General features: G+C 34.4%; 3 protein-coding genes across 3 annotated transcripts; 1 reads left to right on the forward strand and 2 right to left on the reverse strand.

Moving 5' to 3' along the window:
- Nucleotides 1-1,818: 1,818 nt before the first annotated feature.
- LOC126815530 (protoporphyrinogen oxidase) lies at nt 1,819-4,454 on the reverse strand. The gene has a single exon (XM_050541218.2). It carries the CDS (start codon nt 4,160-4,162, stop codon nt 2,732-2,734), a length of 1,431 nt encoding a protein of 476 aa, XP_050397175.1. The 5' UTR covers nt 4,163-4,454; the 3' UTR covers nt 1,819-2,731.
- Nucleotides 4,455-4,607: 153 nt separating this feature from the next.
- Nucleotides 4,608-8,541, forward strand: LOC126815531 (protease-associated domain-containing protein 1). The gene is made up of 5 exons (XM_050541219.2): nt 4,608-4,745; nt 5,126-5,262; nt 5,447-5,550; nt 5,756-5,923; nt 6,147-8,541. The coding sequence occupies exons 1-5, from the start codon at nt 4,673-4,675 to the stop codon at nt 6,265-6,267; spliced, it is 603 nt and encodes a 200-aa protein (XP_050397176.1). The 5' UTR covers nt 4,608-4,672; the 3' UTR covers nt 6,268-8,541.
- A 1,362-nt stretch (nt 8,542-9,903) lies between these two features.
- LOC126816694 (dihydropteridine reductase) lies at nt 9,904-22,446 on the reverse strand. Its single transcript, XM_050543428.2, has 6 exons — nt 22,298-22,446; nt 16,994-17,183; nt 15,877-16,017; nt 15,163-15,271; nt 14,376-14,459; nt 9,904-13,353 (listed from the first exon to the last, which is right to left on the reverse strand). The coding sequence occupies exons 1-6, from the start codon at nt 22,385-22,387 to the stop codon at nt 13,254-13,256; spliced, it is 714 nt and encodes a 237-aa protein (XP_050399385.1). The 5' UTR covers nt 22,388-22,446; the 3' UTR covers nt 9,904-13,253.
- Between the last annotated feature and the right edge of the window lie 72 nt (nt 22,447-22,518).

A 22,518-nucleotide genomic window follows, 5' to 3' on the forward strand; every position in this document is an offset into this window, starting at 1 on the left:
AAAATGACCTACTTTGTGTCGAGTGGAGTGGACGTTAAACCCTGTCTCTTTCTGTTAACTATGCAAGTCATTGATATCATCCCAATTGTGTCCAGATGGCCTGTAAACTTGTTGGCGGGCCTATGATCAGTTTTGATGTGTTGTGTGTTTCTGGTTGATTAAATCATAATTTATATCCAAACAGATTATGTGTCTGGGCCCTTATTCACGAAAACTTAAACTAAGATACAATCGAAATTTTAAGAAATACTGCAATTCGATTGGCTGACCAATATGCAAATTGGATATATGCAAATTGATTTTACTGGTCAGCCAATCGAATTGCAGTATTTCTTAAAATTTTGATTGTATCTTAGTTTAAGTTTTCGTGAATAAGGGCCCAGGGCGTAACTTGATTGATGCTGTAAGATTTGGAGAGGGGTAAATTAAAGAACACATTATCCTTGTAAAGTTGTATGGGGGGATTGTTAAATCTGGGCATGTGCTAAATACAATTTTTAACTCCATTGTCAAACACTGCTTTTATTTGACATAGAATAAAGTCACTTGTCTAATATTGTAGGTTTCATTGAACGGCAGCCTTTCTGTCTACTTCAAATCCCAACTACCAGGGAACTTTTACGAGACACCACCCATCACGAGCATGGTATCAGATTAGATTTCCACAAACATTAGACATCATTGCAAGGGTGGTCTTTGCTCATTACCTTAGAATGTGGACCAGGCTCCTTAATTGACGTTGGACAATGATGTTTTTCACAATTTCACATACCTGTGGGCTTCTAAAGGCCATGGTGGCTCAGTGTCACTCAGTGGTTAAGGGACTGGCTCATTAACCAGGACTTTTCAGACTGGTTTCCCTCTTGTCAATGGTGCAGCACAGAGTGCCTAGTATAAAGTGGTGGACACATTGGCCTAATCAATCGGCGCCGAATGAGTGGACACACTAGGCGAATGCATCACCTTTCACGTCACACGATTAAACATGGCAGCAACCATATGTCTTCAAACAATTACGTGACTTGCCGATATGAGTGGATGATAAGTGATGATTGACTAATGAATTCTACATTCGGGCGAAGCGGACACACTAGGCCAATTTCGACGCTGATTGATTCAGCCGAATCATTAGGCTAGTGTGGCCACTGCATAAGGAACAGTGTCTAGTACTATTAGCTCTGATAGGATGAAAAACCCAGGCAAAATTTTCCTTGTGGCACACTTCTTTTAAATATCCGTCTTTATTAGCCCAGTTGGCCCAGAACATTAGGATATTAAATCTCCCTTCATTCATTTGATCTATTACCAAAAGTTTTAATAATGGATGTTTCAACAGCAATCTGATTATGAAGATTCTAGTAGGAACTCAAGGAATGATTATAAATTTTATACTGGTACCGTAAAACATCTAATTAATGCAACAAGAAAATTACCACACATTTAGGCGAACAGAGTAGAAAATGAAATGAAATAGGGGGTTTAACATCCTACTGTTCTGCTCCGACTAGGCTGATGAAGACAGGCATATGCCATAGAGTGTGCTATGAGGGTAATTTTTTGTCCGATCCGAACGACTACATTTTCTCTTGCTAAGCCCTCAGTCCTGCACCACTGACAAGGGGGAACCACACCGGGAAATCCCGGCCTGAGTCACTGTGGCTCTGAACAGAGTAGATGGATAAAAGCTGCTATGTCATCTGTGCAGTAATCTTGTCTGTAATTTGTCAAAACTACTCACAGGTAAGCTCCAAACATTTCCCTACCCAAACAACCCACATTATTTCGTAACACATAAATCAAATTTCAAAAACTCAGCTGTTACATTTAATATATATTTATATAAGCTATTCATTACAAATATAGTAAAAGATTAATTAGCACTATTATTGTATACAAAACAATATACTATAAGTTTTAACAAAAATATAACATTTTCTTATACCGGTAACAATATTTTTATTTCAAGATTTATCTGCTGTCATCGTCACAAATGTCAAAATGTTACGACATACAAGTTCAATAACTTGAATGCATCAGGGGAGTGAGGGACATTGGCATGAAAAATATATACACATGTATTTTTTTTTAGATAAATGAATTTTATGAAGATTTAAAAAGTTTGGGTATTGTTAATGTTGTAATACAGTTGTCACATTATGAAGATGATGTACTGTTGTCTAAAGCTATCATGTTGCCTACAGCGAGTATACGGACAAACGTAGACATACATGACCATTTAGGGGGTGCTCGATGTCACCCTTATACAAAAACGAACTTTGACTTTTTTTTTGAAGGATATGTATACTGTATTGATAATTTTAGTGAGATTCTTGGAACAACTAATTGGAATATTAGTCTACAAAATTCTATTTTGAATTTGATCCGAATATTGGGTTAGGGGATTACTATGACCCCCTCCCTCTCCACTACTGACAAAATATTTTTCAAGAAAGATCAGCATTTCATGTGAATACCGTATACCATATGCTTCATAATTGGAATCAAATGAAAATCTTCAAAACTGGGACTAAAATACTCATAAAATCATTTAATTAATCTTGAAAGCCAAGATTAACCACTAATTAATATTCACCAATAAAAAAGCATTGGTATCAATAAAATAGGTAGCCTGTTTGATAATGCCTGGTAAACTGTCAATAATATCATATGTAATGTATTGGACATTAAACCTGTAATAAACAACAACATTCCCAGTAAATATAAAGACACTTTACACAATCTTTTCAACAGCTAATTTTGAATTTAGAATGCAGTCATTCACGCTAACACCTCGATAAGATGAACCAATCAAATAGAGGGGGAGATTTTTGTCCTCGATAAATTTGTCCATACGGGATAATATGTTGGTATGGCCCACTTTATACTGCGGAATACAGTTGTCTAATAATGATATCTTAGATCTGATTGGTTCATTTGAGATTTTTAAATGATCTCTAACTGCTTTTGTTGCCATGTTTGTTATATCAGCTTCACTCATCCACGATCCGTTTGTTTTTAGTTGTTCTGACCACGACCCTCCAAGCATGACAGTCAATCGTGTGGTGGGTATATTCTTGTTACTATCATGGGACGGGAACAAACAAGAATCATATATTATTCCAAGTATGGGACCACTCTCTGATGATGGTGTTAAATGTCCAAATGCTTGTACTGGTAGAAGATTTCCCTCATATTCTAAATTAACTACTGCACAGCTTACAGCAGATATAGCATTTAAATGACTCTTAAGATAATTGTTGTCACTATTCAACATTGCGGCAAGGTTTTTTGAATAAACTGAAGACAGAACATAGTCAGCTTGGATTTCATCTTCATCTGTGATAACTGAAATACGACCATTATCTTTCAGGTTCATTTTTTGCACTGGTGAACTAAGTCGAATATCCACCATTTTATGATTACTGATAGCATCCAATAACGTATCCGATAGCTGCTGTAATCCAGATTTAAATGAATAAGATGCCCATTTTTCAGATCTCGCTTTTTGTATTAATTTTGGTTTTAATTCGTCAGCAGGTACTTTTGGGTATCTCAGAAGCCCTAAAACAATAGAACCGTGAGTTTTCTCCAAATTAAATATGTCTTTAAAGCAGGCTTTCATACTAAGGTTTCGGCAATTACCAGCAAAGATTCCACGACACATTGAATCAACAGCAATATCGGCAAATTCTTTGCTCACACGACGGGAGAAAAAATTGTAAATTGAATCATCTTCGAGGTCAGACCGTGTTTTGAAAATTTCACCTGCAAACTGCCAAAGCAGTGATCGCGAAAATGGGTCTTGTCTTCGTAAAAAGCCCATATAATTATTTGGTAAGGCACAGAGTGCTCCATTAACGTATAAATAACGATTTTTGGCAGCTGCATTATTAGAGGTTAATGGAAGGATTTCATTTTCTAGATTTAAATCTTCAATGAGATTCAATGCATTTCTTCCTGGCTTTCCTACAATTCTCAAGCTTCTAGGTCCACTCTCATATATTGCACCATCAGCATGTCTTGTTGAATTCATCCATCCTCCTACTCTCTTGCTTGATTCCAAGAGAATTATCTTGCCAATTTTTTCACCAGCATGTTTCTGAAGATAATACGCTGCCGATAATCCGCTGATACCCCCGCCTATAACTACTGCAGTTGACATTTTTATTTGAATAACTTGATTGCTTGTGAATCCTTATGCAATATAATATATATATATAGGCTAGTCACTATCAGTCACAGTTCCACTTTCAGCAGTTCACAATGTGACTAACGCCTACCGGTCTACCTACAGTATCTCACAACATTGATCTACTTTTAAAACAAAATGTGTAAATAATATTTTGTATTCAAAACAATATTATTAAATCTCAGTATGATCCACCATGTCCTACTAACCCCGACTGTTACTAACTGGGACAGTTCAATCGTGACTTACGTGTTATTTAAGAGGGACCTTCTACTGTGCAGTTATTATATTGTAATATTTTTCGTTAAAAAATATCTAGTTTATATAAAATATCAATATTTATATGATAATTATAATAAAATTTTAATCAAAACCACTTGTTTTACGACCTAGTAAATATTTTTCTATGCCATAATAAATAATGATCGTATCAATATCTTCTCACAAACAAAATACCGGAAGTAGTAGTCTGCAAAATCCAAGATGGAAGGCAACGAAGTACGTTTCTGTCGGCTTTTTATGTTTTTTATTTATTTTACTCAATTATTCGTCCAAGGTAAGCATATCATGTTTTATTTGACTATTATTAGTAAACACTAATTATTAAAAGTTTAAATGACAAGTGTATTAGCTGGAATTTCTGGTGAGCAGTTTAAAGAAGGTATCCGATAACCCTGCCCCATGCGGGCCATGGCTATGGCTCTTCTCTCACCTAATAAAGTAATAGGCTAGTCCTAGAGATTTGTCAATGATTTAGCGATGTTCTCGTTGCCAATAATACCGTTTCAACTCATCTGAAAAAATATTGTTCCTCTAATTCACAGGAAAAGTAAAACCAATCCTAATTTTTTTCAATTATGCTAAAAAAATAAGGTGTTAATTGGATATTAAATGTGATTGTGATCATTGACTTATTATTTTTTATTTGATTTGCAGTGTTCAGTTCACAATTAGCCACGACCAATGATATTACCATAACATTGGATGGTACATTATATTTTGAAGTAATAGAGCCTCAGTCCATCAGTTATACATATAAATTAAAACCTTCAACAGATTTTGGAGTGCCTTTTGTAAGTTATTCAAATTCAGAGCTCTTTTTTTTTTTGATAACAAACAATAATTAAAGTGACATGGGCACCATTTAACAAAATGATTTTAGTTGTTTTGAGTGTTATTTCGATTGTAGTTGTAGGGATAATGGACTTAAATAAACCAATTCATTTTATTATTTGGTAATTTTTTCTTTCGTTACAGACGTCTATGTTAAGATATGTTGATTTAATAATAGCTGAACCATATGAGGCCTGCAGTCCTATAACTAATTACATCCAAAATTCTGTTGTGATGGTGTCTAGAGGGTAAATTGACTTTTTTTACATTGTACTTTTAAAGGATTAATATGCTCTGGTACTGAAGTAACTCCTAAACTACCATTTAAATAAAAATTCATTCCTGAAAAGTTTTGTATGATCATCTGTTTACAAATTCTTTATTCCAATAATGGAATAGAAGGACTTTCATTTTAGCAATCTTCCATAACATCATTGTAATGTTATTTTTCAGACATTGTTCGTTTTTAACTAAGACATATAATGTTGAAAAAGCTGGTGGTGTAGCAGCTATAATAACTGATAATAATACTGATAACGATAATGTCTTAATAGACATGGTTAGTGATGAAACAAAACGTGAAACTTCTATTCCCTCCTTATTTTTACTTGGTAAAGATGGGTATGTAGTAATTTATTTTATTTTATATCAACATTTCATTGTGTCACTGTCTGCTGTTTTACAAATTAGAAGTTTGCTTGCACACATAAAACATTTATATCCAGGCTTTCATTACCTGTCAAACATTTTATTACATCTTTTGTCTTTAATCTATACCACAGATTCTGTGTTATTTGGTTGAAAACATGATTTATAATATTGTCATTGTGTCATTCTCTTTCAGTGCCATGATAAGAAAAGAATTAGAAAGGTTAAAATTAGATAAAGCCATTATTAATATACCAATCAATATAACTGGAGTTTTACCAAATCGAGCTAATAAACCACCCTGGACATTATGGTGATATGTTTTATTTGATGACTCTTGGATCTTAAATTCCATTAATTCTTCAACCACAAGTGCTGTCAGATTACTGTGCTGTGTTCCGATGAGTTCTTGTGGAATTCATCTATGCAGATTTGTTATTGAAGAACGTATTATATTAAATCAGGGTTTTGTGAAATTAGCAGCATGTATTATATGTGTTCAGCTAAGTGATGTATCCTGTTGAATTTTTGTGATCTATGAAGATTTCTGTTAAAACTCTACCTCTGTTGAATTATTCATATACAACACATGCCAACTTCATATAGAATTAACACATATGGTTATTAAAGATGTAAGATTTAGATAAAGAGTTTGTTGTTCAAAAATAGATATTCAAAAATGAAATATTGCAAATTTCATTAAAATAAATTTATTCTGAGCAAAGTTATCTGTGTTTGAAGTTTTGGCAAGATATAGAATAGATTGTTAATTATCATAATTGTTAATTATTCACAATATTAAGATAAGGAAGTTGAAAAAACATATGACTGAAACAAGAACCCAAGATGAAATTTATTCACAATGTTAAGGAAGTTGAAAAAACCCCATCAATCTTCAAATATATCTGATATTTACTTGATATTCGTTTGTAATGTAATTGCTGTGATTAAAGGTATTTTTCTTGTACATTTTAAGGAATCTGGTGGGCGAATGGTTTAACACACACGCGTTTGACCTGCGCATTAGATCTCAAGGTCTGTCATTGAGTCAAGTTTCGATTCGCCGCTTGTAGTGACAAGGAGTAGTGCCGCTTGTCGAACCCTTTGGGTTTTTTGGGGGTTTCCTTCGACAGCTAAAGACCCTGTATACGCAAGCAAATTATTGAAATAAAATTGAACCACAAGTTAGTCCTGAAATGACCTAGTTTGTGTTGAGTCTAGGTTAATTTGTTTGTGGGCACTCTACAGGTCACAATTTTTTTTATCTGATTTTGACAAAACTTGAAATATAGCTCGGTTCCTTTCGATATTGTAATGATTGTACAAAATATCACGTTTTTAGCTTGTGGACACTGTAGAGGAAACAATTTTCATCTGATTTTGATGAAACTTGATATGCATGTTTATAACCCAAAAATCTTGGTGCCTTTTGATATTCGCGCATATCAGATCGTAACTTCCTGAATTATGGCCCCTGATTGTACGAAAAATCACTTTTTTAGCTTGTGGTCCTTTTAGGGGTCACAATTATTTTCTGATTTAAAAAAAAACCTTCAAATATTTCACCGTTACACCGTAATATCGGTTAAGTTCTCTTGCAAAATGTGGGCGTATCTTGCCTGGCAACCGCTAGTCTTTGATAGAATTTGTAAATTTTATACTAAAGATATTCTATGCAAATTTCAGTAATATATAAGAGAACGGCACCATTTTGTATCCATTTATTTCAATTCAATTTAACTGTGTATAGAAATTATGTAAAATTTGTGCAAAAATAAGTATCTATTTTTGTGTATATTATATTCCTGTATAATATCGGTATAATTAAATTCAGTTTGTTTTCCTCTGTCTGATGTTCCATTTCAAGTTTTTTTATCCAATTCAATTATACTTATGTAATATAGAAAATCAGAAGTTGAAAACGAAAAGAAAAAAAAATGATAATTTTGAATTAAGACCAATATACCAGTAACCATGTACTTGGTACTTGATAATATTGACTACCCTGTTTCCTTGAAGAAGATTACACAAAAGATATATTTTTACATTAAGTTTTATAGCTTTTTTCCCAAACTGACCAAAACTAATACACCTCAAACTACCAGAGCCACAGAAGTTCTAGTATACAGCTGTAGAAGTGTTGGGTGGCAAAAGTGCTAATTTATATCTAACCACGTTTATTTTAGGTATTCTATTTCACCAATATTTTCATTACATGTATGTTTATATCTTACACCAGGGATTTTTAAATATATTGTATTTATGTCCCAGCTAACTTTACATCTAATCTGGGTGGATTTGTGTGGTTTATGTCTATTAAAATAATGTTTACTTTTGACCAGTGCTCATGATGACTGTTCCTACTGCTTTGAAGTGTGCAGTTTTTACATTGTATTCTGTGCTTGTAATGATACAGGTAGCTATTATATGAATATTTGTTATGCTGTAACTTGGTTTTTACTTTTTAGATATCTTTTGTTGAGTTTAGGTGGAGTTATTAGATATTTTGTTTTGTTTTAGAAATGTTGAAAGTGCCTAAAATTATAATTGAACTATGCAGTGAAAATCAAGTAAATTAACATCATTTGTGACTCTTATTTTTTTCTTTATATTCTGTTCATCCTGTGCACTTACAAATCTATAACGGTAAATCTCTTTGATCTTTGGGCTATATCCTATGGCCGGAATAACTTGCGCCCAGAAAGTCGGGGCGACTTTGAATATATACAGCTGATAGGGGAATTTGGTGTTATGCTTCTGAGAGTTTTTTAAACCTGTAACAGTAACAGGTTATTTTTCCAGGGAAGGGTTTTTTCCATATTATAAACCTATAACGGTAAATCTCTTTGATCTTTGGGGTATATTATATGCCCGGAATAACTTGCGGTCTGAAAGTCGGGGGTGGCTTTGAATATATACAGGGGAATTTGGGGGTTTTCTTCTGAAAGTTATTCCTCTACGGTAGGTTATTTTTTCCATTAAGAAACATGATATAAGGTTTTTCTTACTGGAATTCTGGAATATTCTCATTTTACGTACATGTAAACATAGAGGGTTTATAAGGAAGATAAAGTCCTTGACTTCAGTTATGCGGGGGAAGAAAGACATTTTCTTTTCCTCAGGTTATTTTCTTCAGTCGTTCTTTCCCTAGCATAACCTCAGTCTTGTGCTTTAGCCTTCATAGAATAATTGGAATCATTCAACATTACCCACTCGTATAAATCAGTGACTAGCATTATTAACTGAACACTATAGGCGGAGGGGGTCACAGAGGATATATTTTCTCCTACATTCATTGAAATAACGTTAAATAAACAAATGTGCAAAGCAGTTTAGCCTCACTCCACTCTTATCCTATGCCTAAATGAGCCGAAATATTGTGTCAGAGCTTCAGATTTTATAAAATTCTCAGGTAATCCCCATAACCCATCACCAAACACCATGTTGCGTCCACTCTACACTTCTGAAATTCCTAGACAGGACCCTGCACTCTATTAGGTTGTGATCATCGGCTACATGCCCTCGAATAAAATGCAGGGAGAGAAACCCTTGCTCTCCTCATATTTTCTTAGTTCAGTAGCAAGATCTGAGAAAGGCTAGTCTTTCCAATTGGTGTGTGGAGCTAAGCAAAGGCTATCAACCATCAAGGTTTGGATGTTGAAAGGTTTTCAATAAAAAAAAAAAAAAGATCCCCAGGCAGTTCATGACACAATTAATTCTCTCCTGCAATGCATACTAAACAGAGAATAAATATACTTGTGTTAGTCTCAAAATAACCAAACTAATATTTGTAATGTGCTAGACATGAACTCCATTTCATTTCACATTCAAAGGTAAGTATTGATACTGAATACAGATACAAAACAAGAAAAATTCTGTATCAAGGATCATTTTTTGATCTGATTTGTATGAAAGGAAGAAAAATTTGAATATTGGAATAAACACAACACATGTAATTAAAGATTCTGATTTATTATGTCTTAAAAGAGTTTTCATGATCTTGGCATTATGTGTCTATTTTTATCCAACATGATCTATAAGTTTCATTTATAATCAACTAACAAAAATCCAAATATACATTACAAATACATGTAATACATGTAATAACAACTATTATTGCTCTTAATGATTAATAAAATACTCAATATAACTAGAAATACTCAATATATTCATCTAAAAACATAAGACCTCTTTCTATGTGACAAATATCCAACAAAATTAATGTTATTTCATTTTATTTTAACACTTCTGATATTCTCCACTCCATATTATTCTGACTGTGGCATCTCTACTTAGTTTGAGAATGAGAATATAATTAGCTTTTCTAGAACACCCGATACCACTTCTCATTTGAGGAGTTTTCAATGCTAATAATGTTTAAGTTATATATCAAATGAAATGAGGTTTAACATTCCATGTTTCTGCACCAACTGGGCAAATGAAGACAGATTTTTGGGGTACTTTAATATGGGGAGAGAGAGAAATGGGGTTTAACATCCACTTGACACAAACTAGGTCATTTCGGGACTAAAATATGGTTCAATTTTATTTCAATAATTCGCATGTGCGTAGGGGTCTTTATTAGTGGAAGGAAACCAGAAGACCTGGAGAAAACCCAGGAGTTTGGACAGGCGACCCTACGTACAACCGGGGAATCAAAACCAACTTTAATATGAAATATATGGTATGTATTTTACTCAAAACTGATACTATTTAGGATTTCTCTTATCTATTATTATGCAAGTTCTTTTGACTGTAAAGCTCCTTTTGATTTTCAATTTGATTAAATAACAATGTTATATTGCAATTATGTAAAACATGAATTTTGAGCAATTCATTTCAAATTAAGAAATTTCAATTTATTGCCTCTTTATTCACTGTGTCATGAAATTAGGTCATGTACAACATTAGTATCATGCAACATTTATTTTATGTTTTATAAATTCCATTTTTGATTTCCCAAATATCTAGTTTATTCTAGAAAACACGAAAGAAATTACTTTTAAACAATACTTCTAGTAAAAAATCTGTACTCAAAATTAAGGGTATTTTAGCCACAAGTAGTAACATGTGTCATGCAAAAAGCATAATATGCGTATAACTCATTCTAGTAGAATAACACCTGACACCAATTCCCATTTATTTGGTTATGCTAACAATTTTATTATACTTCTCTATTAATACAGGTATAACATCATTAAAATAGGACTACTTTTAAATTCAATACAAAACTAATGTGACCAAGCATTTATTGTGGTGTGAAATTAAGTGACTATTTTTACAAGCATTAAAGTGTAAGCATTAATGTCCTGCAATGACATAATTAGTCCCCTTTGATCTGGGTCAAAAATAAAACTGTCATTGCATTTTATATGTTATGGGAAAACAATGTTTTAAATGTATGGATAAAGCCTGTTGACACCGTAGACGAGCCAGATTTTTCTCAATCATTCAAAACAAAACCATAATCATGTAGATCTTGCTTTATCATTTAGTGAAATAACACATCAAATCAACCCAATTATTTTGACCTAAATCAAAGAGGCTTATACATTACATTTATAAAAAAAGAGGTTTATACATTACATTTATAGACAGAGGTTTAACATTGCATTTATAAACAAAGAGGTTTATATATATTACATTTATAAACATACATTTTGGAAGAAAAAAAAATGGCAGTTAGGGATACTAAATGCATAATTAATTCAATTACCAAAATGTATCAATAAATGTGGTCATAAAACAAAAATTTGCACCAAATATAACAATTTTCATAAAACAAAGATTTTACTGGAATATAATAACCATGGAATGTAATAATTGCACCAATTATAGAACATGACATTCTACTATATAATAAATTCATCGATAACCCTGTCTTGCATATATTCCTTTAATAAACATGAAGGTTTTGTCAGATTCAATCAACTTTAGACAGGCCATTGACAGTTATACAATACAATCTCAATCTTTGGTAATTAAATTAATTATGCTAAAAAATATAATAAATGAGAAACATAATATAAAGATGACTTAGTTGACACTATTGTGACTAGATTAATATATTCATACAATATGAAGCTATTCTACCAGCTATATATATAATACATCTACACTCTACGGTCATATTCAAAATGTCTATATCCTACAGTCATATTCAAAATGTCTATATCCTACAGTCATATCTAATTATTCTATCAAAATAATTTCACAACACTTTATTTAATCACAGGAAACAATTAAGGAGGTAAAAGGAAGATTTTACCAGTTAAAGGTCCACTTTCAATCTGATTACAAGAAAAAAAAAAAGAGACAAAACTCATAAAAATCATACACTGCAACAGGTTGAAACCTGATATCAGAATTTAATGTGCCATCTGCTGAAATTATATGGAAATCACCAATGTAAGTGGGCCTTTAACAATCTTAAGATTTTTGATAAGGAATGTTATCAGTAACGATAATTAATAAGGTCATCAACAAAATGAACCCCTCACCAAAAAAACTAGTAAACAAACAGACCCACTACCAATATAGTTAATAAACTCTTTCTAGGTAGCAGTTATACACTAACCAAGAATAGGGGACAGTACTTTTTTCAAAAAAAAAAAAAATCAATGTAAACTTTTCTGCGAAGTAGAGTATCAAAATCCTCCAATATGGCACCATTTACCCTTAATTAATCCAATAACAAAGAAAATAATCAACAATTAAATTGATAAAAGCTATCAACCTTTCAACATAAAAGATTTGAGATTCAAAATGTATGAAATGGTTTATGACTCAACTACCCCCATTCCCCCACCCCAACCCTCCCCATTCATTTATAAAAGACTACTGTAATAGTTGGTTCCTATTCTGGCCTCTTGGACTGGTTCTTATTCTGATCCTACCTGGTCTACATTGATAGATAAGCTAATAAAATAACTACTCCTCATCTTGTAATAGAGCATCCTCAAAGTTTTTGACTGAGCAGTATTAATGTCACATATTGATGCTAGTCCCAGAGTGAATAGAGAGGATATGATCTATTAACATTTTCTGTATGTCAGTTTATTGTCAAGAATGAAAGTAAAGCCATTTAATTAAAACAAACATTTTCTAATCAAATTATTTCATAATTATGTCTCCAAATCAATGGTAATTGAAACAGTAATTGTCCTGAAAGTTGTATTCCCATTCAAAGATTGTTTTTGTTGCCTAGTCAAAATTTCTTAGAAAAAGTCATGCTGCATAATAGAAATAAAAGGACAGAATAGGAACTATGCCTAGTGGCATCCTCAGGTTTGGCAAGATTGAGTTAAGAAATAACAAGGTTGGTTTTTCCTTCCTTAGTCAGCAGTTGTACAAGGCTGCCATTAGCTGGTCTATTTTCTCCATTTGTCCACTGATAAAATAACCTGAAAAATATACACCAATATCATACTGATCATTTAATACATCAGATAAATACTACTGGTATATTGATCATTACATTACATAAAATACTAATTGATCATTACATCAGATAAATACTAAGAGTATATTGTCCTTACAATAGATAAAATACCATATTGATATTTACAATAGACAAAAAACCATATTGATCATTACAATAGATACAGACAGTTGCCATGCAAGATACGCCCACATTTTGCAAGAGATGGATAGAGAAAAAGCTAAAAAAAAAAAGAACGTGATTTTTCGTACAATAAGGGACCATAATCCAGGAAGTTATGGTCTGAAATGCGAGAATATCAAATGGGACTGGGATCTTTGGGATACAAAGATATATCATCATCAGGGTGTAATGGTGATATACTTAAACCATTTTTAAAATAATATAAAAATTGTAACCTCTAGAGGGCCCACAAGCTAAATTCATGTGTTTTTCTTGTAAACCAGGGGCCAAAATCTAGAAAGTTACAGTTTGTTATGCGTGAATATTGAAACGAACCAAGAATTTTGGAATATTTTTAAGTTTCATCAAAATCAGATAAAAAATTTGACCTCTAGAGGGTCCACAACCTTGATATTACATGCTTTAACACTATTTGCAAACAGGGAGCGGCCATTTTCACGAAATTCGAACTCAACCATTATTATGGTTTAACGGTCATATATTTGAATGTTTTTTTTTTTAAATGATTGAAAAGCATTATCGGAAGCCCAGTATGGTTGTGTTCGGTATGGTTTTGTTTGGTGGACTACTTACAATATACCACTAAATCGTACACCCTCAACACGTCATAATGTAAATGTAATTTGAGCTTTTCACATTGTTCTAAAGCTAAACAATAAAGCTAAACAATAATCATGACTGTTCAAAGCAAAATAAAATTTGTCTCGGCAGTAAGCTTCTGCCTTAGCCAATCTTTTAAGTGCACCCAATTGTTGCAAACAACTTGAGACGGATTTGAAAGATGTAAAATTTTAGACTTACTCAGCTACAAAATCTAAACTGGTCCATGTAGAGAAATCAGCATTAGCCATCCACTTCCTGTTCATCGGTGTATCCAAGGTAACACTTTAATAAACAGAAAATCATCTAAGGAATATGTATATTTAAATAATGCATGATAGACTTTAATATGTGTATTCAAAATAATATAAATACAGCTTAATGTCTTGCTTACTCCAACAAATTTACCAATTTTCACAAGAACACATCAGAACATTTCAGACAACTGAGTTTAACAATATACCAGGTACTTGAATTTAAATAATTGACGTGAAAATTTGGCACAACCGGGGTAAATTATCATTAACAACCACGATCTAAAACAGGCATACAGTGTGATTACTTTCGATCACTTTCAGCTTCTTTTCATAATACAAGAATGACTGAGCATTCACTTTCAGTGCAAATGAACTCATTTGACCTTTGACCCCAAATATCTCGAAAACGCCCCAACGGGTCTGGTTTTGTGCCCATTTGATGGACACCCCCCCGCGCTGAGCCTCCGGTCTAGAGGTTTGTCTCTGTATTGAAAATTTTGTTGACTGACCCGACTTTGATGACAAAACATGTGACACTATTTAGCTGTTTCCCACGAGTAGTAATGATATGTTACAGATGATAAAAATTATTATGCCAATAAAATTTCTGAGATTTAGACTTACTGGGCTGTTGGTTTACACTTTAAAAACTAACATGGCAATATTTCTTGTAAGATAAGGATATATTGGTTAATGGCAAAAGACATATCTTAAATAATGTAGGTACTCACGGTAATATAGCAGCAGTAAGAGTGTTTGGTGGCATACCACTGGTATCAGTAGCTAAACTTTTAACTAGTTGATGTATGGCTGCCTTAGCCATACCATAACCAATCATACCTAAAAAAACATGGCGTAATTGTGGATACGAATGGTGAATAGATGCTAACCATACAACAATGCAAATGACTGTAGACTAGCCTTTCACTACTAATTGTTCAATTACTTTTAGTAACTAACATAAAGGGTGGAACACTCTTCTAAATCTTTAAATACAGATATATGAATGAAAGAATACAATCTGGTCACGTGCTAGTGGTAATTAACACATTACACATATTTGTTTGCATTTTGCTTTAGAAATGGAAGTTGGGCTAATGAAGATGAGCTAACACCATGTAGTGTGCTATGGCATAATTTTTGCCTGGACAACAACAGTATCCTGCCTAATCTTCTTTGAATTTCATATACCAAAGGTTCTTTGGTACCCCCCCCCCCCCCGTCCAATTGACTAAATGGATCTCTATGCCAGCAAGGAAAGCTGGAAAATCCAGAAGAACTTTGTCAACCAACACCTGGGTCCTCCTGGTTAGTGAGCCTTCACCATACTCTCTTAGCTACTTAACTCCAAAAAATACAAAACCTATCACTACGTATATAAGAAAGAAAGAAATATTATTAAGAGATAATAACTTGAGATGGAATCCTCCATATTCTAATCTTACCTCCTGTTCCATTTAAAGCAGGTTGAGCACCAGGTAATGTTAATACTCCACCATCTTTTAAATATTTAGCAGCAAGACTTGATGCGATCGTTGATGTCCATACACTCTGTTTCCACATCATATCAGCATTTTTCACCAGATCTGCAAAAAGAAATCTAAATGTTTATTCCGATCTGTAGGACATGGAATGCAAAGAAATGGGGTTTAAAATCTCCCTGACACTTTATTTCTGTCATTTTGAGACCATCATGTGGTAATTCTATTTCTACAGTTAGATTTGAATTTCGTCTGGAATTTCAACCCATTCTTCTTCCAATTCCAACTGCCTTGGTCTCTCTTATGTGAATGCTCTACCAATTTTCTGGCCCATCTGAATGACTAGACACAATCCTAGTCAGTCTGACAGGTGCATAATTCCGAAAGGTTCATCTCAGGCTAAACTCGGATTCCCAACCAGGACATTTTTTATTGTTAATCAAGTGTACTAACCACACAATGACCACAGCTCCAATGAAAAGGTGAAAATCTCAGCTCTTAAAATGTCAGTATATTGATATGGAAATAACAGACTTGTCATTATTTCATTAAAAAAATACTTGTTGTTTCTTATCAATATTTCAAAACACCTCTATAGAAAAATTTATTCTTTGAATTAATTTTACTACAATTTCATCTTAAAATGCTGTAGGAGACATGTTGTGTTTACACTGCCTATTTGCTTCTGGGTTCTTGCCATCATGGGATTTCTATTAGTACATAAATGAAATGAAATGGCATTTCAACATCTTACATTCTTGGGCTTATGAAGACGGGCATACACCACCATACAGTGTGCTATGAGTATGAGGGACATTTTGCCCAGACAGCAGTGCTACGACATACTCTTATATCGAATTTCGAATGTCAAGGGTTCTTTTAAGTGCACACCAATGTGTATGCAGGACCCCGGTTTTCCACCCCATCTGAACAATTAGACACTGTCCTTGACAGACCCTCGGACCTGCACCACTAACAAGAGGAAACCAAGCCAGAAACTTCTGAGGAACTTACACGACAAACAGCGGGAACGAATCCAAGACCTCTTGGTTAGCAAGCGATCCACTCAATACATACATACCTTTTGATGCAGCATTTCCACCAGCCCAGCCTCCAGCTACACATAAAATAGCATCTAGTTTACCATCTCCAACAACACTCTCTACAGCCTTTACAACCAAATCTTCTTGTTCCACCCATGATTCTGCAGATTTCACAACCACATTGGCATCAGCTTCTTCATTAGGGTGAAGATCAATAGAACCAACCCACTAAAGAAAAAAAACCCATCATAATATTACTAAATGTAAGGTAGGTTGCCAGGCAATGAAACATAAGTCCACTGCAGTATTAATGGCATATTCCTTGAAAATGAATTAAAATTAAATGTAGATTATCAACTGAACTGAGATATGTTTTCAAATAATAACTGTATGCAAAAATCTACAATGTAAGTTAAATTTATTTCCATGGGAATGCAACAACTAGTAACCCAAGACTTCTCTAATTATCAAATGGCTAACTACTAATACAATAAATATAATGTGTGTACAAAGTTTCATTATGTTTAATCTTGAATCGTGTCTGAGATAGGCCCTGGAATAATAATGGTATGGTACCTAAGTACGGACAGAGCACATTTCCATTATGGTCCCTTTTCAGTTTTAACTGGTGTTCTAGTACACAAAGTACTGACAGTAGCCGTTCTTTTTAAAAAATTCTATTTCATAGATTTCCTATTGCAGATTGTGTTGTGTCAAGGGGGATCATCTATTGTTATCTTGCTTTTAGATTCCAAGACTGATTATAATAATATCACAATCTGATTAAAACACAGATCTTATTTCGTTTTGTTTGTTACAGTTCAAAATTTCATTTCACTTGTCTTTACTACACTAGGATGTGGAAGAGTGGTTATTTAACCCCCGTTCTGGTTGATGTGAGTGATTAGCTAATGAAACGGTCTGTTGCAGCGATTTCTTGGCGTGCTATGCCGGGACTGTGGGTACCGGTATCCTGCTAGAAACATCAAAGTTGATAAGGTTAATCAAATGTCTGATATCATTGGGGCAAAAGCCACCCAAATGACCCCTGACGCGACCTCCCACATAAACTGGTCAGATCTTCATGCAGTAGAGGCCATGGAAAGTATAAACCAGCGGCTGCCAGGCAGGATACGCCCACATTTTCGAGAGATGGATAGAGAACAAGCTAACAAGAAAGTGATTTTTTCTACAATCAGGGGGCATAATTCAGGAAATTACAATTCGATATGCGTGAATATCGAAAGCAACCGAGATCATTGGGTTATAAACTTACATTTCAAGTTTCAACAAAATCGGATAAAAATTGTGACCTCTATAGGGTCCACAACCTTGATATACCATATTTTTACGCTATTTGAGAAAGAACGGCAGCCATTTTGTCTGTCATTTTTGGGCCGATTTTCACGAAATTCAAACTCAGTCGTCCTTAGTGGAACGGTGATATCATAAAACGTTTTTTAAAATCTGATAAAAATTATAACCTCTATAGGGTCCACAAGCTAAAAACGCGATTTTTGGTACAATCAGGGGCCATAATTCAGAAAGTTACGGTCTGATATACGCCCACATTTTCATGTGGACGTATTATGCCGTCGCCCCTGTCCGTCCGGACGTCTGGACGTCCGTCCGTCCACAATTGTTTGTAGACTCTCTACAGGTCACAATTCTTATCCGATTTTGACGAAACTTGAAATACAGGTTTATCCCCAAAAGATCTTGGCTGCTTTCGATATTGGCATGTATCGGATCAAAACTTCATGGATTATGGCCCCTGATTGTACGAAAAATCATTTTTTTTAGCTTGTGGACCCTATAGAGGTCACAATTTTTATCCGATTTTTTTGAAACTTGAAATGTAAGTTTATAACCCAAAGATCTCGGTTCCTTTCGATATTCGCGCATATCGATCGTAACTTCCTGAATTATGGCCCCTGATTGTACGAAAAATCGCGTTTTTAGCTTGTGGACCCTATAGAGGTCATAATTTTTATCCGATTTAAAAAAACGTTTTATTATATCACTGTTACACCCTAATGATGGCTGAGTTCGAATTCCGTGAAAAGCGGCCCAAAATTGACAGACAAAATGGTCGCCGTTCGTTCTCAAATAGCGTAAATATATGGTATATCAAGGTTGTGGACCCTACAGAGGTCACAATTTTTATCTGATTTTGTTGAAAATTGAAATCTAAGTTTATAACCCAAAGATCTCGGTTCCTTTTGATATTCGCGCATACCGGACCGTAACTTCCTGAATTATGGCCCCTGATTGTACGAAAAATCTTGTTTTTAGCTTGTGGACCTTATAGAGGTCATAATTTTTATCCGATTTAGAAAAATGTATTATTATATCACCGTTACACCCTAAGGACGGCAGAGTTCGAATTTCGTGAAAATCGGCCCAAAACTGACAGACAAAATGGCCACCCTTCGTTCTCAAATAGCGTAAAAATATGGTATATCAAGGTTGTGGACCCTATGGAGGTCACAATTTTAATCCGATTTTGTTGAAACTTGAAATGTAAGTTTATAACCCAAAGATCTTGGTTCCTTTCGATATTCGCGCATATCGGACCGTAACTTCCTGAATTATGGCCCCTGATTGTATGAAAAATCGCGTTTTTAGCTTGTGGACCCTACAGAGGTCATAATTTTTATCCGATTTAAACAAGCGGTTGCCATGCAAGATACGCCCACATTTTGCAAGAGATGGACAGAGAACAAGCTCAAAAAAAGAAGTGATTTTTTCGTACAATCAAGGGCCATAATTCAGGAAGTTATGATCCAATATGTGCGAATATCGAAAGGAACTAAGATCATTGGGTTATAAATATGTATTTCAAGTTTCATCAAAATCTCTATAGGGTCCACAACTTTGATACACCATATTTTTACGCTATTTGAGAACGAACGGCGGCCATTTTGTCTGTCAATTTTGGGCCAATTTTCATGAAATTCGAACTCCGTCGTCCTTAGGGTGTAACAGTGATATAATAGAACGTTTTTTTAAATCGGATAAAAATTATGACTTCTATTGGGTCTACAAGCTAAAAACGTGATTTTTCGTACAATCAGGGACCATAATTCAGGAAGTTACAGTCCGATATGCACAAATATAGAAAGGAACTGAGATCTTTGGGTTATAAACTTACATTTCAAGTTTCAACAAAATCGGATAAAAATTGTGACCTCTATAGGGTCCACAAGCTAAAAACGTGATTTTTCGTACAAACAGGGGCCATAATCCATGAAGTTTTGATCCGATACATGCCAATATCGAAAGCAGCCGAGATCTTTTGGGGATAAACCTATATTTCAAGTTTCGTCAAAATCGGATAAGAATTGTGACCTGTAGAGAGTCCACAAACAATTGTAGACGGATGGGGCGACGGAATAATACGTCCACATGAAAATGTGGGCGTATAAAAATTGTGACCTCTATAGGGTCCACAACTTTGATATACCATATTTTTACGCTATTTGAGAACGAACGGCGGCCATTTTGTCTGTCAATTTTGGGCTAATTTTCACGAAATTCGAACTCAGTCGTCCTTAGGGTGTAACGGTGATATAATAATACGTTTTTTTAAATCGGATAAAAATTATGACCTCTATATGGTCCACAAGCTAAAAACGTGATTTTTCGTACAAACAGGGGCCATAATCCATGAAGTTTCGATCAGATACATGCCAATATCGAAAGCAGCCGAGTTTTTTTTGGGATAAAGCTATATTTTAAGTTTCGTCAAAATCGGACAAGAATTGTGACCTGTAGAGAGTCCACAAACAAATTGTGGACGGACAGGGGCGACGACAATATACGTCCACATGAAAATGTGGGCGTATAAAAACCGTATTATTATATCACCGTTACACCCTAAGGACGACTGAGTTTGAAATGGCCCAAAACTGACAGATAAAATGGCCGCCCTTCTTCTCAAATAGCGTAAAAATAGGGTATATCAATATCAAAGTTGTGGCCTCTATAGAAGTCACAATTTTAATCAGATTTTGTTGAAACTTGAAATGTAAGTTTATAACACAAAGATCTCGGCTCCTTTCGATATTTGCGCATATCGAATTGTAATTTCCTGAATTATGGCCCTTGATTGTAGGAAAAATCATTTCTTCTTAGCTTGTTCTCTATCCATCTCTCGAAAATGTGGGCGTATCCTGCCTGGCAGCCGCTGGTTATTTCACTAATTCGCTTGCGCGTAGGGGTATTTAACAGTGGGAATAAATGAAGGACCCGGAGAAAACCCACAAGGTTGGACAGTGATCAAGAGCCTGACTCGAAAGTCGTTGAAAATCAGAGAGAGAGAGAGCAGAATGGTGTTTAAACTTTAAACTTCCACTTGACACAAACTAGGTCATTTCGGTCACTAACATTCGGTTCAATTTTATTTCAATAATTCGCTTGCGCGTAGGGGTCTTTAGCAGTGGAAGGAAACCGGAGGGCCCGGAGAAAACCCACAAGGTTGGACAGGCGACCCTACTCCTTGTCACGTACAACAGGGGAATCGAAACCACGCCAGTTGACTCAATGATGCAGCACGCACGCACTAACCATTTCGCCATCCAAGCCCACCATTGAAAATCAATAGGTTTCTTCGTCTAATGACCGTCTACATTTAAAGTCATTTGGATATTAACTTTCGCCTCAAGAGCATACGGGGGCGACGACAATATACGACCACATTTCATTGTGGGCGTATAAAAACGAAACGAAATATAGATCTGTATTTAAAGTAACTAAGTCTCTAACTCAATATCATCTAAAGTCCTTCACACTGAAAACACGAACGTAAATCAGTTTATATACATTCAGTTTACATTATTATATTCGTTGCGACCCATTTCTTGTCAACATCTAGGTACCAAATATTAGCTTCTTTAAATCAGATTGAATAATATATATCATTTTTGATTGATATCATAATCATACAGTGAGTTTAGATGGAAGGAAGTGGGATTTTCAGAAATCTAAACTAATTTGATGGTCACACACGTGACATACAGGTTTTCAAGGCTCTTCCAAACAGGTTGACAGTAGCGTCGAGTTGTATAATTATTCGTCACATATTTCGGTCGATGGAGTTTCATCATGAATAAATCATTACCAAACTAAAAGTAGTAACTTATATTGATAATTCTCAGTATTTTGATTGGATAAGCAGATAAAGTAAATGACCTTTGACATCTAAAACCTTGACCTGACCTTACATGACCTTCTCGCCCCTTCCGATTAGCGACAGGTTTTATATAATTGCTGTGTGGTCAAGACGAAGCATGCATTTATAATAATTTAAGCATATTCAAAAAAAGCAAAAAAAGACGTACAAACTGTTTTGATTTAAAAAACCTAACGATAGCTGATCCTAGAGCACCTTTCCCCCCGTAAACAAGAACACGACCTGCTGAAGACGCCATTTTGATAAATAAAGCGTGTCAGTCTGAAAATGAAACAAAATATAACAAATTATCATCCAAGTGTCTTGATAAACAGGCCAACTTAATTAGATTGTAGTTGATCAATTATCGTGGACGGAAAATTATTCACA

The sequence above is a fragment of the Patella vulgata genome, chromosome 3, assembly GCF_932274485.2.
Source record: "Patella vulgata chromosome 3, xgPatVulg1.2, whole genome shotgun sequence".
Taxonomy (NCBI): domain Eukaryota; kingdom Metazoa; phylum Mollusca; class Gastropoda; family Patellidae; genus Patella; species Patella vulgata.

Bases quoted from the DNA above. Each gene is read 5' to 3' on its own strand.
- LOC126815530 (XM_050541218.2), bottom strand. From the start codon at position 4,162: ATGTCAACTGCAGTAGTTATAGGCGGGGGTATCAGCGGATTATCGGCA.
- LOC126815531 (XM_050541219.2), top strand. From the start codon at position 4,673: ATGGAAGGCAACGAAGTACGTTTCTGTCGGCTTTTTATGTTTTTTATT. The intron at 4,746-5,125 runs GTAAGCATATCA...TTTGATTTGCAG, and splicing joins TACTCAATTATTCGTCCAAG to TGTTCAGTTCACAATTAGCC. The intron at 5,551-5,755 runs GTAAATTGACTT...GTTATTTTTCAG, and splicing joins GTTGTGATGGTGTCTAGAGG to ACATTGTTCGTTTTTAACTA.
- LOC126816694 (XM_050543428.2), bottom strand. From the start codon at position 22,387: ATGGCGTCTTCAGCAGGTCGTGTTCTTGTTTACGGGGGGAAAGGTGCT. The intron at 17,184-22,297 runs GTACGTCTTTTT...TTTTTTCTTTAG, and splicing joins TTTTTAAATCAAAACAGTTT to TGGGTTGGTTCTATTGATCT. The intron at 15,272-15,876 runs GTAAGATTAGAA...ATGTTTTTTTAG, and splicing joins TGCTTTAAATGGAACAGGAG to GTATGATTGGTTATGGTATG.